The sequence below is a fragment of the Phyllopteryx taeniolatus genome, chromosome 23 (assembly GCF_024500385.1).
Source record: "Phyllopteryx taeniolatus isolate TA_2022b chromosome 23, UOR_Ptae_1.2, whole genome shotgun sequence".
Classification (NCBI taxonomy): Eukaryota; Metazoa; Chordata; class Actinopteri; order Syngnathiformes; family Syngnathidae; genus Phyllopteryx; species Phyllopteryx taeniolatus.
In genome coordinates, this window is record NC_084524.1 from 1,779,493 (window position 1) to 1,803,099 (window position 23,607).

The window sequence follows — 23,607 nt, forward strand, 5'->3', positions numbered from 1 at the left end:
TCTATTGTTATTCCGTGAATAACATAAATACTCAGGCTTTGATACATTGGTGTTTTCATTCATTCACAGGTTTGTAAAGTGCATCATACACATACGAGCAGAGGTCGCCCATCCGTGAACACATACTGGGTTCAGATCAGATAATTTTTTTTTTTTTAAATAATTTTACCCCCAAGTTTATCCGATACCTTTTAACATTGAGCTTCACTTTAATGCTGTTTGTACTATAAGACAGTTCTAGTCATATTTTGTTGTTTTTCCATTCGGCTTCCCATCTCTGTATGTTATGTTCATGTGTAACTAACCTCTCGCTTTTGCAGGGCCGCAAACAACAACAGTGCTTCTACGTTCATTGTCTCTATTATCACGTCTCTTGACCTATGGTGTAACCCATGCATGGGTCAATCTGGCTTAGGGCACCCTATGTCCTCACTACGCTAACATTCTACCTCAAATGACGGTGCATTGGGTTAGCCACAAGGTCCAACTCATTGGTCAATTGACGTTGGCCCACTCATCTGTAATTTTCTGTCATGTTTGTCTTCATAAATGTACATGTCCACCCATGATGAGCAACCTGGGAAATAGCCATGTTGAAGAACAACCTCTATTATCCGCCCTCTTGACACATGGTTCGACCCATGGGTCAATTTTGCTTTTGCTTGCATTTCATTGCGTCATGCTTACACGGGAAGTGATTCACATCGTATCGGATGTTTTCCATGACAGAAACACACAAATATCCTGAGGCCAACTTTCTTTAAATTTATTTCTAGTGACCAGTATGTACTGTAGAAGATATATAAAACAGTCAACTGAATTTCATTACAACTTTTAGGAGGGAACATAAAAGTATTTTGTTACAAAAGTTACAGAGGACAATTTGCTTGATGAAAGAAAACCTGGCCAATTTGTATTCTTGTCCCCCCTCAAACAAAAGTAGAGAACTCCTCCTGTATTAACAGTTGTCAAAATGTAGCAACATATTGGAACGACATTAACGCACGTACAAAACCCCCCCCCCAAAAAAAACAACAACAGATAAATGCAAAGTAAATGACCTTAATAAAGGACACGTCACGTGGCAAAAAAATCTAAATCAAAATACAAAATGTGTTGAAGAGATGGTTGCCGATTCTTCAACACAGGTCAAGGGAACCTTTTAGTAAGACAGCTCATATGTTAGGGGCATTTGTTATGTTTTCAGGTCCGCTCGCATAGCTGTTCCATACCTTTTCTCCATCAACGTGGCTGATGTGAGGAAGAACCCTCGGCCCACTTAAAACACTCAGGCATCATTTAGCCAAGAAACAGAACTGGATTGTTTTGGGGTTATCTACATCGAAGAATCCACAAGACGGTTGCGACGATCCACAACGAGGTGTCGGCTGAGAGCGTTCCGTCTCGAGCGGCCCCCTCCGACCCCCGCCCCCTTCCATCTCGCTGTGGCTGGTGTGGTTCGGTGGGGGTGAGGGGTCACAGGGTGAGCTTACAGCGACACAGTTCTTTGTACATTTGCCTGCGCAGACGCGGCATGTCCTGCTGGCCAAAGCTGAACGGCTGCCCCAGGGCCAGACACTTGCAGTACTGTAACGATGCGGCGGTGGAAAGAGAAAACACACAAGTCAGTCCAACATGGCCGAAGTGCGCTTTGGTGGCGCCGACGCTCCTTCAGCCTGACAATTCTTACTTTCACAACGATACTCTGACTTGCGAGCTTGAGAAACGCCACGTCAGGGAAGTGAATAGAAAAAGGAGAACACAAGTGGCAGCTGCACTTTTGGCCGTTTATTCAACGGGGCAAACGGTGAAAGACACAAATACAACATGAAAACCAACAATCGAAAGGGGCAAAGAAGAAGATGCTCAAATTCAACTCGGAGGGCAACGTACCGCTATTTAAAAAAAAAAAAAAAAAAAAAAAAAAAGCTTGTGCTACAGAGGTTGACGCCAACGTTGGATCTGGTGTGCGCACTGGTGGCAATTGATGAAGTACACGTAGTTGTTACTGCACTTTAGTTTTTAGGCTTGCATCTGGCTTGATTGATTTTTCACTTCCTACATTTGAAAACAGATAACCGACTTAGTTCCTGACTTGGTCAAAATAGGTTCGTTACCTTTTCCACCTCCACATATGACGACATCACGTAAATATCGACAAACAAGTAAGGTGTCATTTTGAACGCCATTTGTTTTGAATCCAAAAGGCTTCTTCATTTCAAAATTTTAGGTGGGACACCTCTGCATAAATGTGAATGACCGTTTTGCAATCGGGCCGGTGGTCTGAAGTTGCACAATCTTTGGGCAAGAGACATCAGGACATTGTTGTAAGCAGACGCAGCTTCTTTCGGTCTTTTGGGTCATTGGCATCTAAGAAAAAAAGGCCTTGAGGGCAACAATGAAATGTTTGAAAGAGGTGTGAATTAAGAACTCGCTCTCTCAACGCCAGGAGGAGGATTGCGCATCACCTTTTGTCCGTTTACTACAATGTCCTGACAAGGCAGCTGGTGATTTTTGGGGACGCGGCCATGGAACTCTGCAGACTTACCTGTAGCACGAACGCCCCACAGTCACTGTCATTGTTCTGCCGGCCCACCTTCTGAAACACACGGCCGGCAGTCTCAGTAACGCGCAGCACAGCGATCGGAGCGCTCGCTGTATGAACGCAACAAATCATCAAGTCTCTCACCATTTTGAAAAAGCCTTTCCAGCCGGTCAGAAAGTCTTGCTGGTCTTTTTTGATGGCCTCTGCTTGCAGATACTTATAAATGTGCTGAGGGAAAACAAACACAAGACAGATCCAGGGTCAGGCACGGTGATGGTTTCATGTCCAAAAATGTGTGCGGTGCTCACAGCGTCGCACAGTCGAGACCGCAGCATTAAATGTTCTCTGAGCAAAATGGAATCATTGGACTTTTTCCGCCGTCCCACCTTGGGGCAACGTCGGTTGAGGGTCCGCTGGGAGTCAAAGTAGGTGATGGCTTTCCGAGGAATGTCGACACTGACCAGCGACCAGTGGACCTCCAGGTGGATGGGGATCAACAAGAGATCCTTCTGGAAGATATCCACCTGGCAGGAAGGGATGCAGAAATGTACATGAATAATCTGATTGCAGAATTCAAAAAAGGTACTGCTCGCTTACATTCTTCGTCCACCGTTTGACTCCTTCGTAGCCTTTTGTCCTTAGCTTGTCGTAGAAAAAGCTGTTGAAAAAGTGAACCTGAGGAGAGGCCAGAAAAAAAGGAGACGTTCTGACACACTGCGTGATGCAATCCGGTGGAAAACTCGAGGGAGTTTCAATTGGGCGGCGCGCACCTTCTCTGGAACAGAGTCCATGACCAGGTCGCCGTACATGTTCATAATCTGAACACAATAACCAAAGGACAGCAATCGGAAACATTTTCAAGACAAAATGAATTCTAAACGAGCAGGGTTAGATGCACTCATATTGTGAATGGTCAAGTTAGCGTTACTCGTACGCGTATTGTGAACGTTCAAGCTTTGGCTTCATTGCGTACGGTCATACCTGGTCATTGAGCCAATTCTGTCCATAAAGAGTGCCGAGGTCATCCATGATAAGAACGTGGCGTTTGTAATTGACTCTGAAGGTTTTGGCCAGAGCTGATCCCGAGGAACGCTGGAAGGATTGTATCAAGTGTTGGACCGTGGCTTTCCTAAAGCGTATTCACGTATAGACGCAAAAGAAAGAACTCAGATTACATGAGACAACCAACAAGAAGGTTATGGTGTGCGTGTCACCTGTGTGGCTGGGAGAAGTTCTCTCTGAAGATGTCCTGAAGCCTCTCCACGATGTCTTCGACATGGATTGGGATCAAACTGCCGTATTTCTGCAGGGATTCTTCCAGAATGCCTGGGCCCCGACAATAAAAGACGCGAGTTTATCCGACCGCGCGATGCCGTGCGGCCGCTAAAAAGGCTTACGGACGCCGACCTGTTACGCAGCTCACGTGCTCCTCGGAAAGCACCGGCTCCGCTCGCTTTTCCTCGACTTCCCGTCTGCCTCGCTCGGCGTGCCTGTCTGGAGAGCAGCCGCTCCGCTGTTTATCTGCACAAAAGGAGGACAAACGTTTGAGGTTACTCTTCGTGCAACTTTGGGGGGAATTGATGGGAGTTTTATTTCACATGGTGCAATTTGTTTTGCAGATTTAGGGAAGCTTTATTTTAACCGTCGCAACTTGCGTGGGATTCGCGATAGTCTTGTAACCAACCTCCGTAACGCTCAGGGACATATGCTATTTTAATAGTTGCAATGTTAGCAGGCTTTTCGGTTGTCTCATTTCAACACGTGCGACTCTTTGAGGGATTTTTACATCTTAGCGATGGTCTTATTTCAACCACCGCAATTCTGGGGATTTACAGTATGCGAAAAAAAAGACAACAGATGTCCTGGTGCAATTTTGGGGGGAACTTTACACTTATTTCAACAACTGGAACTTTTAGGGATTTATGGTAGTTTGATTTGGAATTATTATTATTATTATTATTATTTTTTTTTTTACTTTAACCACCGCAAATGTTTGGGAGATTTACAGTGGTCTTTTTGAACCCCCGCAAACGTGGCGATTTACAATCATCTCGTTTCAACGTTTGAGGGATTTGCGGTCATTTTATTTCAAACTAACTTTTGGGGTCTCAGATCACCTGGTGCAAGCTTTCGGAGATTGACAGTCAACCTATTTCAAAAGGCACAACAATTGTGGCATTTCCAGTAGCTAAGGTCAATTCTGAGGATTTTAGTACCTCGAGCAGCCTCTGCGAAGCCCCCTTCCTCGCTGTTATCGTCATCGGTGTACAGCGATTGACGATAGCGTTTTATCCTCCTATGCTTGCTGTAACAGTACTTCTGTCCTTGCAGGCTCCAACGGAGGCCGAGGGAGTACACCCGCTGGGCCCGCTGCCGCCAGCTCTTCCAGTGCTGGCTCAGCCGAGAGCCCGGGGGGCCGTGGAATCGCAGCCGGGGCCGGCGCGGAGACCAGAATCTGTGCAGGCGGGGCTCCGAGGTCAGGCGTCCCGTTCCGGCCTGAGGGACCGGCGTCTCCTCCTCTTCCTCCTCCATCGTTACATCTTCATCCTTCTGTGACGCTGCGAAGTGTGCGTGCTGGTAATGCTGGGTGGACTGCGGGAGAAAGTCTGCGATGTCCAGCTCCACCACAGCCGCTCGCTCTTCATCCTCGTCGTCTCCTACTTCTTCTTCTTCTTCTTCTTCTTCGTCCTCCTCATTCTCCTCCCAGCAGCCGCCCTCGAACTCGTCGTCGGCGTCGACGTGGCCCATCCTGTCCTCTTCCACCTCATCCTCGCCGCTCCACACCTTTTCTTTCTGACCCAGGCGGAGGTGCACGGGGCTGGGGATGCTACGGTCGGACACCGGGACAATGAGGTGGTCTCCGGGAATCCCACCTACCGGCAAAAAGAAATACTCATTACATTTAAAAGAAATTCAACATCCAGCCGTATTTTTGTATGTTTGATCAGTTCTCATACTCAATGGAACCCAACTACGGGGCCTGATGTCAAATCCTTCAGAATCCGCTTTTCAGGGTGTACCCCGCCTGTCGCCCAGGGTCAGCTGGGATAGGCTCCAGCACACCCGCGACCCGCGTCAGGAGAAGCCGTATGGAAAATGGATGCATTAAACTAATGCCCCACCGCCCAAAAAAATGTTTGTTGGGCTTGTTAGGGAACACTGCAGTCAGATTTGTAATATGTAATCCAAAACACGACGAGCTAACGATCATATTTATGTCAGAATAATAACATTGGCTTAATACATCTGCGATTGGCTGGCGACCAGTTCGGGGTGTACCCCGCCTCAGCACGCCCGTGACCCGCGTGAGGAGAAGCGCTACGGTAAATGGATGGATGGCTTAATACATGATACATTGTGTGAACAGACACGACCAGCTACAAACCAGACCGGTAGGCACGGGACTGCAGGGAGTGCACCAGGACGTTTGACACAATGATAAATAAGAGGCTCTGAACTGTGAAATCCATTTTGCATTTTAGTATAATCTATGAAGAATAAAAAGTCTTCCTTTGAGCCAGTGGACGACGCGACATCAGTACGCGTTGAGCCAAGATAAGCCCTGTTAGCGTTGTTCGAATTGGGAATCGGCCAGACCAACTCCCAACTTGTTTGTCCAAAACACAATCTTAAGGTCGTCGGCTCATTGAAAACGAGCACAAAATTAGGAATTGACCTCCTCCGGTGTCTTCCTGGCCCACGGCGGTCAGACCCAGATCTCCCTGCCAGCGGTTCTGGGTCAGGCTACCCCCACTGTCTCGCATTATCCACGGACACCCCGCGACCTGCGCCAGCGCGTCACCTGCACACAAAGCACACGATGCTCACAATCTGCAAAAACACAAAGGCAGCTTGGAAAGTCACAAAAGAAATGTACTCGCTCTACTTTGTGCAGACTTAGTTGATTCTAGAATATGTTGCCTATTTAATCAAGTATATTGCATATATATATATAATATATTCAGTACGTAGCGGTTGGGCCTAAAAAAGCAGGTTTACACTTTTTAGATGACCTTACTTAAGGAAGGAAGAATAAAACAAAGGTAGGAAGGAGGGAAGAAAGGATGACAGAGTACAGAAGGAACGATAAAAGGAAGAATGGGAGGAAGGAAGGGATGAAGGTTTCAAGAAACGATGGCTTGAAGGAATGAAAGACGGTAGGAAGGAAGAATGTAAGAAGGAAGTAGAAAGGAGAGCGTGGAAGGAAGCAAGAATTGAAGGTAGGAAGGAAGGAAGAAATTATGGAAAGGAAGAGACTGGAAAGAATAAAAGGCTGAACAGAAGGATGGAACTATGATAGGAAGTAAAGAAAGGGTGGAGGGAGGCAAGGAAGGAAAGAAAAGGAATAATGAAGGGAGGAAGATGCAAGGAAGGAAGGAATGATGGAAGAATGGAGGGTGGAAGGAAGACGAAAAGTGGCAGGTAGAGAGCAAAGACGAAAAGAAGGAAGGAAGCAAGGAAGGGACGGCGAAGGAGGACAGAAGCAAGAAGGGTAGGAATGGAGGAAGGAAGGATGGAAGGTAGGGAGGAAGGATGGAGGGGAAAAGGATGGAAAGGAATATAAAAGAGGCAAGATGACAGGAAGGAAGGAAATAAGGATGGAAAGAAAAATGTAAAGAAGCAAGGAAGGCTAGATGGAGGGAGGTGAACTGGAAAGAAGGAAGCAAGGAAGGCAGGCGTGATGGAAGAATGAAGTGAAAGAGGGTGCAAGGACAAATGGAAAAAGGGAAGGAAAAGAAAAGTGGGGGAGAAGGAAGGGTGGCGAAGGAAAGAAAGAAATGGTGATGGTGGATGAATTGAATAACCCCAAAACAATTCCATGGCACTTCTGTTTCGGTGCGGTTAAGATCATGAGGGGTCCTTCGGCGTGGATTTCTCCGCGGTACCGAAACGTCGTGAAAAGTCCTCACGTTCAAAACTAAATCCTAATTGGGAGACAATAAAGGAACACCGAGCGAATCGTTAGCAGGCTAATGCTAGCCAGAAGAAGCTTCGCTGTCCAACATTTTCTGCGTCAATATATAACGACGACGTAAAAAACAACAGCGGTACCACATCATGAAAAGAAAAGCTGAAAAATTCGACTTATTTTCGACGCTCGCTTTCTTTTTCTGCCGGGTTAGCCAGATCGTCGTTAGCAACGCCAGCTAGGCTAGCATCTTTTATTGTATTAGTTTGCTTAAAGTCGCGACACGTCACCTGCGCGACGCAGCGCACGCTTACCGTTGAGTCGCCGATGTTGTGTAAAAGTGTGACCGAACGATTCCCAACTGTGTGGAAACTGCGTCCTTTTTTTTTTGGTTGTCCCCAAAAATCCCAGATGCTAACTGTGATGCTAACACTTCATTGAATGAAGTCAGATGAGGGGCTGACGGGAGGAAGCCAGCTGTCACCTCCTCGGCCGAAAATCTTCAACGCGACCGTTTAAATGCTGCAAACACTCGATGGCCACGACGTTAGTGTCCACATAACGCACGCGGGGAAGGGGAAAGGTCTCACTTGGCTCCCAAAGCTAATAGAGACGATCGGCGCTCGTCATCATGTCTTCGAGGCCGTCGCACAGCAAAGGCGTCACGCGGCCAGTTCCGACACAAGGAAACGGGGACACAAAGTCCACATTTCAACCTGCTGCCTTCACTCAAAAAAGAGCGATACAAAGTATTATTATTATTATTATTTTTAAAGCTCTTTCTCCACTACTTTCATCAGCCTTTTAATCAACTACACTACTGTATCCATGCGACATACACAACAATGATGGCGTGTGTGTGTGTGTATGTATATATTATGGCTAAATAGAGTGGGCCAAAAGTAGGGCTACGCTTTAGAAATGACTCGAGCGAAAGGAGCTAAGAGGCAAATAGGTCAGAGGCAGGAAAAATGATTTAAAAAAGACGCAAAGGTGGTATGAAACGAAGGAAGATGCAAGGATGGTAGGGAAGGAGGCAAGGGAGGGAGGGAGGGAGGGAGCGCAGAAGGAAGGCAAAAAAGGAAAGGAAGTAGGATTGAAGGAAGCATAGAAGCGAGGACACTTTTAAAAACATCCTTTCTGTACACAATAATATGATTTTAATCATATTTTGCTCACCATTTTTAATAAAGTACTAGATACACACACACACATATAGTTATAGATATATATGTATATACACACACACACGCTTAGATACAGTACAATAGTTGTGATTTCTCCCACAGTATTAGGCACACATGCACAATTTCTAGTTTTCTTCTGAGGTGTACTTTGCTAGCACGTCAATCGTTAGTATTTTAGCAATTGTCATTTAAATTGAGACTATGCCGCAAAATATCACGGTGATTGTGATTTGATATATATATATCTATATATATATATTCAGCTAAATGTGTTGTATTTTTGTACATGATTTTACAATGCAACGAGGCAACTTTTTGAAGAGATTTATTATCATTCGGTCAACACAGAAGGTCTCTCAATCTATGTACAAAGCGTGTTGCTGTCGTCAAGGTGGCGACTGTCCAATATGAAATGAAGTCAAACATTGATAAGGTGCACCAGACAAACAAAGAAAACTCCTCCCCAAAACCATCTGCCAAGCTAAACTATGCTACATATGGCAGGTTCACATTTATTGGCAGAGGAAAGCCACATCATGCTAACAGCATACTTACCATACGAAACGTTATTAGCCATTATTTTAGACAACCAAGGACCTTTAGGGCTACACTGCAAACAAAAAGGATTGCCTTGAAATATTGCCTTATTTCGTGGAAAAGTCTTCCGAAATAACAACTTTTATCTCTGAACTTCTCTTTGTGAAATGAGATTGCAATATTGTAAAATCAAAACTTGTTTCTCATCAAATTAGAACTTTCTCTTGTAACTCTTTTTGTTCCCCCGTCACATCGCAGATCTTGTTGAAATATTCTCCAAAAGGACAACTTTTTCATTATAAATGACGTCTTTATCTTTGAATTTGTCTCCCCTCCCCTTGTAATGTTGTACAATTGGGACTTTCTTCTTGTCTCATTAAATTACAACTTTATCTTCAAACTTTGTTCATTGAATTTTTTGAAGCTTGTAATATTGTAAAATTATGACTTGCTTCTCATAAAGTAACAACTTTATTCCTTTAAAATTACAATAATATCGGTACTTGGTCTTTGTAAATTGAGATTTTTCTGGGGGGATGTTACGTAAAACAAAAGTGTCAATGCGTCAGTCAATAACAAAATAAGAACATAATGTGTATAGGAACTGGGAATGGTCGACTAGTTATTTGATTTTTTTTCTTTTCAGAGTGGTTGCAATATTTGGTAGGGAGCGATTTAGCGCCACCAGCGTGACCAAAAAACAAACCAAAAAAAACAACAACAACAACAGTATCAACAGGTTAAAGGAAGGTTCCCAAACTTGGGGTCTGGACCCAAAATGCGTCATTTTTTTCAATTCATTTTCTACATATATACTTTAAATATATCAACATAAATAGAGGGAAGCTACTTCTTTTTTTTTTCTGGAAACATTTACAAATAAATATTGGATTTGGACTGAATCTGCTGAGAGAGACCTTGGAGTGAAAGACAAAAATAACAAACAAAAATCGGGCAACACAATATGCACAGATACAGTATGTACACGAAGCGTGCTCAACAGTAGAAAAGTGTCAGAAAACCAGCGTTTCTTTGTTTTTTTTGGTTTTATGGTTAATACATAAGAGTGTGCGGAAAGACCGTTTTGAATAAATACATCTGTAATGTCACCTAAAGAAAAGAACCTTAAGGCTATGTTCACGCTGCAGGCCAATTCCATTTTTGTTTTTTTGCCCAATGTGTCATGTATCAGATATTTGTTCCGTGTCAATGCGAACAGTACAATTTTACAGTTTTGTTTTTATATCCTCTTTCATATGTGGACATAAATCAGATAAGATTACGTAGCCGATGCGAATGCAGTGTGGCCGTACAGGTCGTTCGTGCGCGTGCACAATGCGGCGTCATGCGGCGTCCTGTTTTCTCTGCGTGCGTGTGACGTCGCGGGCATCAGAAGTCGCATTTGTTATTTGGAATGCGAATGACGACATAAAAAGATTGGACTTGACCCCAAAAAATCCAAAGTGGGCATGATGCTCTGCAGTGTGAACGTAGCCTGAGAGCAAGCTGAAGGGATTTATGTTCCGCTCTTCTGTTCCCATTCCTGGAAAACAAACAGACACACATTTATTTAGGTCGTCTTTTCCTTTTGAAATTCCTTTTTTAAACTATTTACTTATTATTTTTTTTATATGCTTGAAAAATGGAAAAACATCTTTTAAAATGACTTTTTTTTTTTTCCCCCCCAACACAAAATTATAACTTTATCTTCCACATACACACACACACACACACACATATATATATAGAGAGAGAGAGAGAGAGAGAGAGACAGCGAGAGAGAGAGAGAGCTACACACACACACACGCATGCCCGCACGCATCCATCTCGTGACCTTGGCCTTCCTGAGGACGTGTCCTCGCACCGGCGACGCCTTGGGGACGGCGCGCTGCCGGCGCAGCAGCGAGGCGCTGTTGACGGGCAGGGAGCAGGTCTCCGTGTCGCTGGTGTCGCAGCTGGAGAAGGGCGAGGACTCCTGCACCCGTCGTAACGCTGCCGGTGACTAACGAGGCAGAAACAGCAGTTACTAGACCAACTCGGCATTTTACATATTGCTCCTTCATTGAATACAGCGCATGCTTGTGTTTTGGGTTCAAACAGTGAGCGTAAGTAAGCTACTAATATTGCTTGGATTGAGGAAAAAAAAAATAATAATAATTAAAAAAAAACAGAACTTGTCGTTTGATATTCAAAAAGGATATTACGGGAAAAAAGATTGCAATTTTTTGAGGAAAAAGCCATCAAGGTTAGGAGTTGTCATTTTACAAGAACATTCCAAAAAGAAAGGTCGTAACGTTGTGAAGTTGAAATAATGAAGTTGTTCATTTTAGGAGGAGGAAGCAAGCGGCGGCCATGAGGCGGCGACCTGGACGGCCGCCGGAGCAGCTTTGGGTTCGATGGTGAGGCCCAGGGTGACCCCGCCGCTCAGCGCCTTCTTCAGGCTGCCTTTGACCTCGGTCAGCTCCAGCTCCAGGTTGACTCGCTCTTCTTCCTTCTGTCTGCACTCGTCCTCCACCTTCTTCAGTCGTTCCGACACGGAGGCCTGCGATCGCTTGCCTGTCGGGACAAACCGGTTTGACGTTTACTGTCGAACTCAACGTCAAAGAGAATTGCACGTTGTGCATTGAAGTCCACTAGCTTCATGCTAACACATCATGTGAAAGGCAATAGACAGGCTAACGAATAGCATCTAGTCGCTCGAAGCAACGCTGGCTAAAAAAACGTCAACCGCGATACAGTGGGCGAAGACGGGAGCGGTCCGATGGTTTTCGGGTCGTCCGCCCGCCTCTGACCTCCGTCTCACCTGACGCCGCCTCAATAGCGCTACGCAGGTCCTTGCGTTCCTTCTTCAGAGCGGCCAGATGGTTCCGGATGTCGAGTTTCTTCTTGGTCAGCTCGTCGTCTTTGGCCTGCAGCCGCTTGGCGTCTGCCTCCACGCGGTTTTTCCCGTATTTACATTGCTCCGCGTCTGGAAGGCAAACGAGGGGATCGCAATGAAACTGTTGCCAGAGACGCAATGCGGATCGGATCCGGATGAACCTCGACTTTGTCGATTGTGACCCTTCATTCACGTAAGAATTTGTACTTGACTGAACATTGTAGAGATTTCAATTGCAACTCATGTGGATCAGATCAGATCCAGATCAAACTTGACAAGCATGGCAAGGTCAACTCCAACAGGATACATCATCTGACATTTGGATTTGGGCCTGTTTTACTGCTGCTTCCCTTGACCACTTGACTTGAATTGACATGAGTTGTGAACACTCGTTTGTCATGTAAAATGGAATACATGGCCAACCTGGACCGGATTTCCAGTAAGGCCGCATACACAGCTAATTTGGTTCAATTCGAATAAGAGGTAACAGAAAGAGGATTTGATCTTTTTCCACCTTCACAGACATATTCTTTGATGACCATCTCACATTACGCGGATCTAGGATGGAGACGGAACGTTTATTAGTTAAGTTCATTTAGCGTAACTCACCGGAGTTGCTGCGTTTCAGCGACGCTGTCCCGTTCATAGCAGCGACTCCGTTCTTCTTTTGCTGACTTCTCGGATCTGCCTTCAGTTTGGATGCGAGCCCGCTGCTTGCGCTCCCCTTCTTCCCCTTAAGCTAATCGGGAAAAAGGAAAAAAAAACAAAAAAAAAAACTGCATTCTTTTTGCCGAGGGCGGGTGACGACGTCAGCGCGGCATGCACGCTATGCAGAATATACTTTCAACGCAAAGAGCGCGAGAGAAGTTAGACCCCCGACTTGCTGAATTTCCGCAAAAATGATGACCAGGCACGCTTAGTGAAAGCGTACACGTCGACGGCTATATCGCGATCCGCTGGGATTCGGTGTAAAAGGCACAGGTTGCAGCTTTAATTGTGGACGATCTCTGACTGACGTAGCAGCAGTTTTATTGGAACGGAAAAAGCAAAGCAAAGTGTCTTGCGATGTTAGTCACCTGAGCGCCAGCTTTGGTTTTAGTGTCAGCAGTGAGGAACTTAGAAGAGACTTTACAAACGGGTGTCTTAGAGTGATTTGAAGAGGCGGACTTGAGCTTGGCCTCGGGCACGTTTTCGTAGGAGTTGTCATCGTGCGCTTTCTTCCCACCTGTGTCGGGACCGGAGTGCTGCACATTAGCGCCGAGAGAGGAAGAACAGAAAAGATGCAAGGGGACAGAAGGGCGTGAGAAGGAGAGACGTTAGTAGCGTTGGAGCAGATAAGAACAGGGGCCCCAGGCGCCCGGATGCCCGTCAATGCCAGTTCTCACAGTTCTTCCACACAGCGATGGGCGAAAAGTCACATTTTGAGCGATTACGCGTCGCCCGTCTGTCTTGTTTGCGGGCTTGAAATCGGTGAGCCACAACAGCCAAGTTGGTCTGCTTCAAATGCAAATGCTTTGACTTATCGCCACGACTTCCGAAGGGGAAAAGGTGAAAGGTGAGCCTCACCATTCCGTTGATGGGTACGTCGTGGTAGTGCAGCGCCGTCCCGCTGGGGCAGGCGTACGGGTTCGGGGAGACCGCACGCTTACTGGTAAAACTGGAAGAAACATCAATGGGTCGCTGAAGAATTGCGTCCGTTGGCGATTGGCCGCTTTGCCGTCTCGCGGCCGCCCGTTGCGCGTCTCTCACCAGAGCGACTGTTTGGCCAGCTGGATTACGTTGGCGGTGGTCTCCACGTCGATGTAGTCGTAATGCAAGTTGGCCGGGTCCGCAGCGGAGCCCGTCTCGGCCAGTAAGACCCCCAGCCAGCGACCCATGGCTTCGGAGGAGGATGCCTGAAGAGAAAAAAAGAGCATCGGTGTGCGTATGTCGTGCGGAAGCGCCTCAGACGCTGATGACGGCGCGCACAGTACCTCCAGTACGGCCACCTCCTGACCATTACGTAGCAAGCGGAAGGCGAAAGGGTGCTTGTGGTCCAGGCCGGGGCTGACCTCGCAGCCTCGGAGGGGCAGCGAAGCCATGTGGCTCTTCAGGTCATCCTGGTCTTTGTGCAGCAGCAGCTGGTTGTCTTTGAGGCGGCACCAGCGCTCCCGCCACTGGTTATTGGACAGCACGTTCAGGTAGCCTCGAAACGGGAAACGGGCGGTCAGACCGCAAATGGAACCGAGCGGCGCAATATGAGCGCAACCGTTAAATCCGCTAGCTGATCAAGTTTGCTCAGTTTGAATGCTGAAGAGTTGCCACTCAACTACAGCCGTGGAGAACAATTCATCGGAAAAGAGGCAAAAGAGATGTTTATTGAAGTTTGCCGTCAAACGACATCAAACAAACCACGAAGTCCGCTAGCTTAATGCTGACGCATAATGGGGAAACGCCATAGATGGGCTAAGGAATGTTGGCCGTGTGGTCACGGAACTACTTAAACTCATCTCCCAAGGCACCGCTCGAGCTTTTAATTTGGGAATGTTTTGTGGAATTGGGGGATTTCCGGGGAATGTCACGTTTGCCCCTGAACGGGCTGCAAAGTTTGAAATTGGAATCGGTCGAGAAAGGTTGCAGATAAATATGACAAATGTTGGTCTGAAAACTCGGGCAACGTCATCTTGTCGTTCCACGCGTCCTGAATAAGATGAACAATTGATCATCGTTGTTGCTCATGTTTTCAAATATAGGGAGTAAAAATACAAAAAATAAAGTGCTGCTAGCTGAAATCGTGACCTCAGTGCAGCGTCCAAATATTCGCACTTGGTGACTTCCCACATGTGCGAGCAGCGCGTACTGTGCTTACCACTCGTGGGGACATCTTCCTCCGCCGATGAAGTCTGCTCATCCACGGAGGGCTTCTTCTTGCCCAGCCCGATGATCTTGGTGATCTTCTTCCCGGCGCCTTTCCCGACCGTGCCGGTCTTGCCCTGCTCCGACTTGGAATTCTTTTTTCCTTTTCCTGGAATGCCACCACAGAAGGATCCCACGGATGAATTGGCACGGAACGCTCGCGAAACGAGATCCCCGTAGTGATCGGTACCGTGGTCCTTGTTGTCCACGTGTCCGTTCTCGTGCGCCGCTTCGCCGTCCGAGCTTGGCCTGTCGGACGAGGATTTCTGAAAATAGTGGACCAAAAAAAAAAAAAAAAACTAAAGTAAAAACCTATAAAAGGTTGCAGAATATGCACAAAATAGAGCGAACTTGCACAGTTGAGTTGTGTTGAACTTTTCATTTCAACATCTGCCGAATGCGTTATTATTGTTATTGGTCGAGGATGAGCAATAATGAGTTTGACCTTTTCCAGTTCAGGTTTGTGGACTGGGGATCCGGAGCGATCCAATTCATAAGTCCCATTACCGCACACCTCTCTCATGACCTGGAAACACGAAATACAGCAAGACAGCATTAGCCGCGAGGGGCCGTCATTGCCGTTAAAAGGAGGGGAAAAAATCGACACGCGCATTCTGAGGACTGCGGACGGGTGCGGACGGTGCCGGGCCTCGCTCGGCTTAGCGGAAAGTTGGGACCGTAAAACACGGGCTGGATTAGGAATCCTGAAAGATTTCCACAGAATGAGGCTGCCTCAGTAAACGTGAACTCGGAATCGAGTTCCTGAGTCTGCAGACGTTTTTCTGCCTGAAATCAGCTCGTTGGGATTTCTCCGACTTATCGACGTCACTGGCGAAGATCTCCGCCGACCTCGTCAGCGCTGTCGACATAACAAAAACACGTGACGGAGGCAACCAATCAGAGGAAGGGGGCCGGGGGCGGTCTTAGCCAAGTATGGACAAAGCGGATACAAAAGTGGCTCACGCAGACGTAGCTGTCAGAGGGAGGAGGTGTTTATTTGTTTTTTTATTGTCCATTATTAGTTGGAAAAATACAATTTGATTTTCCTAAGATCAAGACTTTTTTTTTTTACTCGGCCAAAATCATATAATAGCACACATTAAGTGTCTCGCTTGCACGCTGTTGTTACCTTGAGCCACTCCTCTGCCTGTTCTTTGCTCTGCACGGCAAGCACCAGGGCATCTGCCCCCTGGTGGACAATCTTCAGCTCGTGGCGTTTCTTCTTGCCGTCTTTGGGGACGTGGCTGATGCTGCAACCCGACAGGGTCAGCTCCATTTGCGGCGTCTGGTCTTTGGACGATTTGTAACACTGCGGCGCAAAAAAAGAAACAAAAACCCATCAAAAAGCGCCCTCGGCTGTGCGACCGGAAAAACGCCGTCGTGACGACCGACGTCGTGTGTTCATCAAAAACTAGGTTTGATTCCTTAAACGCTTTCAAATGATTGTAAACTACTGTTATTAACAATGCGCGTAAATATAAGAAACTCCATGCAAATGTATTGAACTTGAAAGTTGAATACGACTGAACCGAAAAAATTTGCCCCAAAATAAAAGTGAGAAAATGTTGACGTTTGATCTTTAAATCCGCCCCTTTGTTTCCCATTTAGTTCCCTTGCCGTACGGTCATTTGACTTTAGATTTATGAGGAAAGAGTGATTTTTGGAAGAACGTCGAAGAAGCACTCCTCACCAGAAGTTTGTTATCTTTAATGACGCAGAGAAGCTTGGACCACTGGCCAAAGCGTTTCTTGCGCAGCAGGAAAGCGCAGATCCGAGCGTCCTTCACCAAATCCATGGAGGCCTCTTCGGAGGGCCACTGGTGGCGCGTCTTGCGACCCTTGTCGTCCTCTTCTTCCTCGTCGTACGACTCGTAGGAGCTGCTCATAGCGTCCGAATCGTAGTCTGCGAGCGGAGGCCGTCAGAGAGAAATATAAAAACAATGGATTCACGCGCTTGTGTAAATGTGCACGTCGCTCACTCGATGTGATGTATTCCGGCGCTTTGCCGGGGGTTAAAGGCACCGCTTCTTCGTAGTAACCTTCCGGTAGCGAGGAGCTGGGTAGAGGAGGAGGGCCGTCGTTTGGAGCCTGCAGCGTTGGAAAAATGAGCAACAACGTCCGCAAATGGCCGTCAGATGGACAGGCGACATCGGAATGGCATCTGGAAAGACTCCACACTTGACTTCATTTGACATTTGAAATATCGCGAGGCACACCAGCAAAATGTCGCAAAAAAGTAGATCCAGTAATCAGGCCCCATGGAAAATGTTTATAATTGCCTTTATTAATAATTGAAACCATAAATATGCCACGCTCTATGATCTCAAAACAGTCATCTAACAACATTGCCCGTAAAAATAAATATCTTACAGATGATATTAAAGTTGTGCAAACAAATGCACTGGAAAACTCTCTGTAACAACCCGGGCTAAACTTAGCCATTTCAGCAGGACTTTGGCACCATCTTGTGGCATCTTAGAGCTTTATAAAAAGGGCATAAAAAAAAAAAAAACACGAAAAATTGACTTTCTGAACAAAGAGCTGCGAATAGGTTCCACAGAAAAAAAGGCAAATAGTGAAATTCATGACTATTTCACTGATATGTGAAAGATTAACGTATAGCGAACTAACGATCTTGTACATTCTGCCATCTAGTGGAAGGTATTTCATTTTTCTGCCCGTCACTGTACGTCATTGGCATTGACAGATTAACAAAGATAAAATATTTGCAGTGAATAAATCACAATTTCCCGGACATAGTTGGGAACCACCCCCGGTACTTGAAGGTGACCCGCACCGGGTGGCGCTGTAACTTGACGTGAATCTCTTCAGGGCTGGACTGTCATCATACCAAAGAGTTTTGGCCGAGACCTGGCCTTGCGCCATCATAACTTTTGCCATCGGTCCCGCTAACGTGCTTTCAATTTGTGAGAAATCCGTCAAATTCTCGTCTTTCCAAACGCGCGTTTCACAGCGCGGGTTCTCGACACTTTTCCGCGGGGGCCTGTCATTGTCAACGTGCGTACCGAATTTCATTTTGTTAGGTGAAACCGACTTTGGGGGTTCTTTTTCTCTCTCTTAACCCCCCGGGCGTTGGATTGGGCGTCCTGTTAACCTTAAACAACCTCATCTCGAATCTGTGCTGAACGATTTGATGCACAAAAAAAAAAAAAAAAAAGATGAGATAGAGGATCTGTCGAAAGAATGTTTGCGAGGGGGGAAAGACAATAATTACACGGTACTGCACGACAGATGAAAACAAGGGAAAGGCCAAGGACAACTTTGGGTTGGAGAGATATATAATTACGCCTCGCAACGATGAATGGAATTGAGTTGGAGTTGTAAAAGAAAGAGTCAAAGCTGAAAAATGCAAGTCTTAACAGAAAAGGTCAATGTCGGCACGGTTTGCATTATGGCGTTCGCGGCAGGCCTTCATTACACACTCAACTCAAATGGAAGGCCAGTTACGTCCTAGCGGGCCGCGGCTCGACGTATTTCTCGCTTTCGAGATACGACAAAAAGACGGGACCGACGACGCATTCTGCGGCGCGTGCGCTCAAGCAAGCGCACCGCTCTTGAGGGCGGCGTCCCGAAGACGTACTGAATATCCGAAGCGAATCACGTAGCAAACGGCGTCCTGAGCTCAGCCGCACCAGGCGAGCAGAAGACCCGAGACATGTCGGTGACCTACATACACGCGGGAAAACAAAAATCATGTAGGCTGTGGAATTTGAACGCTCGCGTGACGCAACGCCCCGTGTGTTGACTCGCCGAGCGGAGGGAGGGTCCGACCCCGAGGGGCTTTGCGAGAGAGGAGGGGGACGGGGGGGGGGGGGGCGGCGTCGCGCTCCAACATCAACACACATGGAAATCATTTGCGTGCGATCGAAACGCAAAACGTAGCGCGTGACGTAACTTGAAGAGCGGCTCCAGAAGGCCCGAAGGAGCGCCAAACATTTTTCTCCTCCTCGTCATCCACTCGCACGGCCGCGCCGAAAGGGCCGGGCTGCAGAAACGGCCGGCGGCCGCCGTCGCGAGTGCCTCGTGGTCGCACGGGACTCCGCAAAAGCGGACCGTCCCAGGAGCGAGCGCGACCCTTCCCAGCGGTCCGTCTGGAAAGCGCATTGCCGGAAAAGCCGCAGGCCGGACGTCTCGCCGAGTGCGGCGCTTTGGCTGCGCTTCCGCGGGTCGCAGACAGACTGCGGTCGAGGCCCTTTCGCCCGCCCCCGCGCTGACCCATTTACGCGCACTTTACGTCTTCGGATCACAGCGACAAGTTAGCCACACACTAAATCTTCTAATTCTCCTCAGACGATGGCTTTATTCTGCATTGACCTCGCATTTTCCTCCATCTGCAACTTTACGACATTTTACTTATTGCGACATCTTTCTCCTCGTCTGAACAATGAAATGTTAAGATCTTTTTCCCTGTGAAAGTATGACGCTATTCTTGTAAAATTTGGTTTCCATCAGGTAACTTCCCTACTTTCTTCTTCTACTAGTTCCAACTTTTTTTTGCTTCTGACAGTGTAACTATACTTTTGTAAAAAGGCAATCTGCTTCTGTTAATGAATTTCACAAATTTTCTTTTGCAAGATTACAATTTGTTTTTGGTACAAAACTTTTGTTTTGAGTTTGTTTTGCAACTTTTTTCTTGTCGTATTTACCAGTTTGATCTTATAAAAGAAAACATTTCAGACAATCTGGTACCTTTACAAAATTACGACACAACCCAAAATAAACGTTTTTTTTTTTTTATTCAGAAAATTAAATCTTTTCTTCTTGTAATGATGATGATGATGATTTTTTTTTATGATCATTACGATTATTTTTATTTTTTGGGTAAAATGTATGAGTTTATTTTTGTAAAATAAAAACAAAAACATTTTACTCTCAAAATTACAATTCTGACTATCTGGTAACTTTACGACTTTCTTCTGTAAGAGTGATTTTATTCTTGCAATGTTTTCGCGATTTCTTTTTTTTTTTTTTGGTAGCATTTACAACTTTTTCTGGTGATATTTAAGAGTTTATTTTTTGCAACATAACTTGAAAACAAAGAGCAAAAATGAGAGGTCATGTCATGTCCTACCAGCCATGGGTGAGGGATTTCAGGCAGCGGCATTTGTGGGGGTGCGGGTAGTCCACTGTGGATCTCTGCTTTACATAATGGCTCTGTGGAAAATTGAAATGTAATGTAATGAATGTAAAAAAATAAATAAATACAAAAAAAAAAAAATAACATTTCAAAACAATAAGAGTTCCCGTCATGTGCAATTATCTTGAGCTATTGCTCACACATGGACGGTAAATTTAAGTGAACTCATTGGGATTTGGTTGCTAATCAAAACAGCAGTACCAAGTGGCACGCAAACGCTCTGAAAATCGCCAAACATCTCATTTTTGGGGGGGGTCGTGTGATAAAGCGTTTACCGTAAAGTGTAACGCTACCTTTTTTCGAGAGGACTCGGTTGAGGATGTTGGAGAGGTGTGTTTTCTTCTCTCGGATTCCGGCGCTGAGATATTCCCGGTCCAGCAGGTCCAGGAACAGCCGGAGCTCGTACACCAACTCCTCCATTGCTGCGCAACCAGAGATACAATGAGTCCGTCAATGTCGCATATCAAAACAAAACAAAACGCAAGCGACTTTCATTCCCGCTAAGAAACAAACATTTTTTTTGTATCAGCAAAGGGGGAAAATTGATTAAAATCAGAAATCTGATTTTTTTTTTTTTTTTTCTCCTACTATCACAACTTTTTTCTCATAATCTTACAACTTAGCAATATTTTCCTCTCTCAACTTTTAGCTTCGTAGCTATATGTACAAAATATGTTTTTACTTTTTTTTGTCCACATAATATTACAAGGCCATTCTTGTAACATTACGACTTTTTTTTCCCCCCTCATAGCCACGAAAGTCTTTTTTTTTTTTTTTTTTTCCCTGGAGCTTTACTCGGCTCTACGCCAAACGGGAGAGCGTTACGAACAAATCACAGGACGGTCAGCGCGGCATTAGTTTCTGGCGAAAGACGAGCCATCTCAGGTCTGTAATTAGGACGTCGGGGCGAGTTGAAAGCTGGGTGGAAACATCACAGGGCCGAGTCGATTGCTATCAAACAGGTGGTTTAACGTACAAGCAGATGTTTTCCGAGCCCAAAGTATCCATCTGCCGAAGCTTCGTGTGGAGATGGAGGGATCGGGGCGAAGGAAGTTTGGAGAGAGTGAAGATGCTCCCTCTGGTATTTCTTTCCCAAGGATAATTAGAGGGTGCTCAGATGCTAACCGCAAAGCCTCCAAACTGCCAACTGCCTGGGATGAACGAGTGTTGCACAGCAGGCGACGTTCGTAAAGCCGGTGGTGGCACCGGACCAAGTACAAATACTTCATGTACTTCAGTAGATTTTTCAGGCATCTTCACTTTACCCGAGTATTTATTTACTTGAGTATATCACGGCTCTTTCTCATAAGCTCTAAAATATATATTGATCAAAAATATTTTGTACAATTTAGATTTGTGTGTGTTTTTTGTTTTACTTGTCGGACAGTTTGCCTCTGTAATTGACTTTGCGCTGTTTCCACGAGTAAAATGGCTCCCAAAAAGAGAAAATATATAGTATATTCAAAAAAAGTATTTTATCCTGTTAAAAAATATATATATATTCTTGTTTTTGCTGTTTTGGGAATTAAGTTTGCAGTATTTCCTTTGGGTGAAATGGGTCCCCATAAGTTGTACTTATGAGAAAAATGTGTATCTATAATTACTTTGTTGTCGTACAATTTGGATTGTTTGAAAATATTCGTAAGACTAATGTGACAGTTTGAGTGTGTAATTGAGTTTGCATTGTTTCCTATGGGTGAAAGAGGCCCACAAATTGTCAGCAGTGTGCATGTTGACATTTTTCCAGGCACTCTGCTGGCTGCCCCTCATTCGACTGGAAGTAGCCTGGAGGTGTGAAAGTACATGAAAAAAAAAAAGGTAAGTGAAGGTAGGTGGGTGGTGGTGGGGGGGGGGGGGGGGGGTGGTCCTATGACCTATATAAGTCATACTCCTCTGACACAAAGACTGTTCTTAATTAGGAATACATTCATCTCGCAAGAACAAAGCCATTTTGGCAACAGAGAAGTCGAAAGCTTTGGTGAATGCAAATGTAGATTTTCATCGGTGTGTACATAAAGAGGGGAAAATGTCGCCGTCACCAAGTCCGAAAGCGAAAAAAAAAAAAAAAAAAAAAAAAAAAAAAAAAAGAGAAAAGCATCCAAAATGAGGCCATTCACAAAGTCAGTCGGAAACTCACCCCCGCTGGAAGACAAAAGCACAGGCTCGCTCCTCATCATAGAATCCGCCAAACGACGGTCCATACACGGTTAGACGTCCACGCTGTGATTTTTCGCCGTGGTTCGAGGCGTTTTTTTCTTCCTCCTCTCCTCACTTTCGCCCCGCAGTTTTTCTTCCTCCCTCCCCGCCCTCGACGCGACGCCTTCACGGACCCTCGGAGTTCGCGGCACAGCTCACTTGCATCGCTAAGAACTCGCGATGCATTCACGACCCGTTAGCGCCCCGAAGGAGTAATGCTCGGAAAGTAGGAGATTTCAACTTCTATCGAAACACAAACAATAAACGCTCGCAATGACAAGACTTGATGGATGTAGAAGGATGTAATTGTATAAAAACGAAAACTAAGAAGAAAGGAAAGACAGTTTTATTTTGCAAATTTGCCCGGGATGCCTGGGAGGCGAGCCTCTTCACATGAAGCGCACATGACTTTGCTGGGCAAAAAAGTCCTCATGTCACCCAGAACCTTCTAATGTCAGGACAAGACAATAAATAGGAAGAGTACGAGAATACATCGCAATTTGCGAGAAAGTTGTAACATTACGAAAATAAATTCATTGCAAGGTCGCGATAATAACGTTTGATAAGGTTATCAGAAACTTGCGAAAAGAGCCCTAATAGAACAGTTGGAAAAAATATATACTAAATTCACAAGAACAACTCGAGGAAAAAATATTCCATATTACGTGGTCATTTTACCCCCACGAAAGTACAAATTCCAGTAATATTTAGACCACAAAGAGACATTGGTTGCACCCAGGGACCCAAATATCCGAAAAATACATGTACACACAAATATACAATTGAAGAAATATGAATTTCATTCAAAGCAACACGAATGACAAAGACGTTGTGACAGCTTGACGATCAATAAAACGAGCTTGCTTCCCTTTGCCTCAATGACAGGACAATGCAGTACTACGCCCCCCCCCCCCCGCCCCCCCACCCACCCACACACACACACACACACACACACACACACACACACACACACACACACACACACACACACACTCCCCAACAACAAGTAACAACTTCACTGCACAAATCCAACTAAATCTAAAGACAGAAGGACGGTCAAAGAGGGGCACACGAGTGGAAACGTAGCTCACCTCGCTCCTTTCTCGCCTTTTCCATCTTCCTTATTGTTCGTGCACCGGTGACAAGCAGAGGCGGGGCCGGACGTGACGTCACAGGCAGAGTCAGCGGTACAGGGCGGGGCTCGTTGGATGCCATTGAGCAAAAAAACCAAAATATACAAATAGCGCATCCATTCATTCATTTTCCTTACCACTTTAAATAAATAATAATATAATTATATGAT

At 45.7% G+C, this 23,607-nt stretch overlaps 2 protein-coding genes across 11 annotated transcripts; both read right to left on the bottom strand.

Annotated features, from left to right (window-relative positions):
- Nucleotides 1-751: 751 nt before the first annotated feature.
- Nucleotides 752-8,181, bottom strand: LOC133472724 (sentrin-specific protease 3-like). Of its 5 annotated transcripts, none has more exons than XM_061763996.1 (12): nt 8,045-8,181; nt 6,222-6,347; nt 4,762-5,418; nt 3,953-4,066; nt 3,760-3,871; nt 3,527-3,674; nt 3,316-3,363; nt 3,143-3,220; nt 2,932-3,069; nt 2,690-2,773; nt 2,549-2,599; nt 752-1,587 (listed from the first exon to the last, which is right to left on the bottom strand). In XM_061763996.1, exons 2-12 carry the CDS (start codon nt 6,307-6,309, stop codon nt 1,477-1,479), a joined length of 1,629 nt encoding a protein of 542 aa, XP_061619980.1. In that variant the 5' UTR covers nt 6,310-6,347; nt 8,045-8,181; the 3' UTR covers nt 752-1,476. The 5 variants fall into 5 exon arrangements, with proteins under 5 accessions (XP_061619980.1, XP_061619979.1, XP_061619981.1 ...); XM_061763995.1 differs by having other exon boundaries at nt 7,769-8,137; XM_061763997.1 differs by lacking the exon at nt 8,045-8,181 and adding an exon at nt 7,351-7,722 and having other exon boundaries at nt 752-2,058.
- A 769-nt stretch (nt 8,182-8,950) lies between these two features.
- afap1 (actin filament associated protein 1) lies at nt 8,951-23,474 on the bottom strand. Of its 6 annotated transcripts, none has more exons than XM_061763744.1 (18): nt 23,396-23,474; nt 20,402-20,530; nt 20,043-20,125; nt 16,930-17,038; nt 16,642-16,853; nt 16,081-16,260; nt 15,397-15,477; nt 15,142-15,217; nt 14,905-15,060; nt 14,030-14,241; nt 13,806-13,951; nt 13,623-13,713; nt 13,133-13,300; nt 12,666-12,795; nt 11,982-12,146; nt 11,544-11,734; nt 11,013-11,180; nt 8,951-10,721 (listed from the first exon to the last, which is right to left on the bottom strand). In XM_061763744.1, exons 1-18 carry the CDS (start codon nt 23,418-23,420, stop codon nt 10,695-10,697), a joined length of 2,349 nt encoding a protein of 782 aa, XP_061619728.1. In that variant the 5' UTR covers nt 23,421-23,474; the 3' UTR covers nt 8,951-10,694. The 6 variants fall into 6 exon arrangements, with proteins under 6 accessions (XP_061619728.1, XP_061619731.1, XP_061619726.1 ...); XM_061763747.1 differs by lacking the exon at nt 23,396-23,474 and adding an exon at nt 22,246-22,427; XM_061763742.1 differs by having other exon boundaries at nt 14,905-15,217.
- Nucleotides 23,475-23,607: the final 133 nt, after the last annotated feature.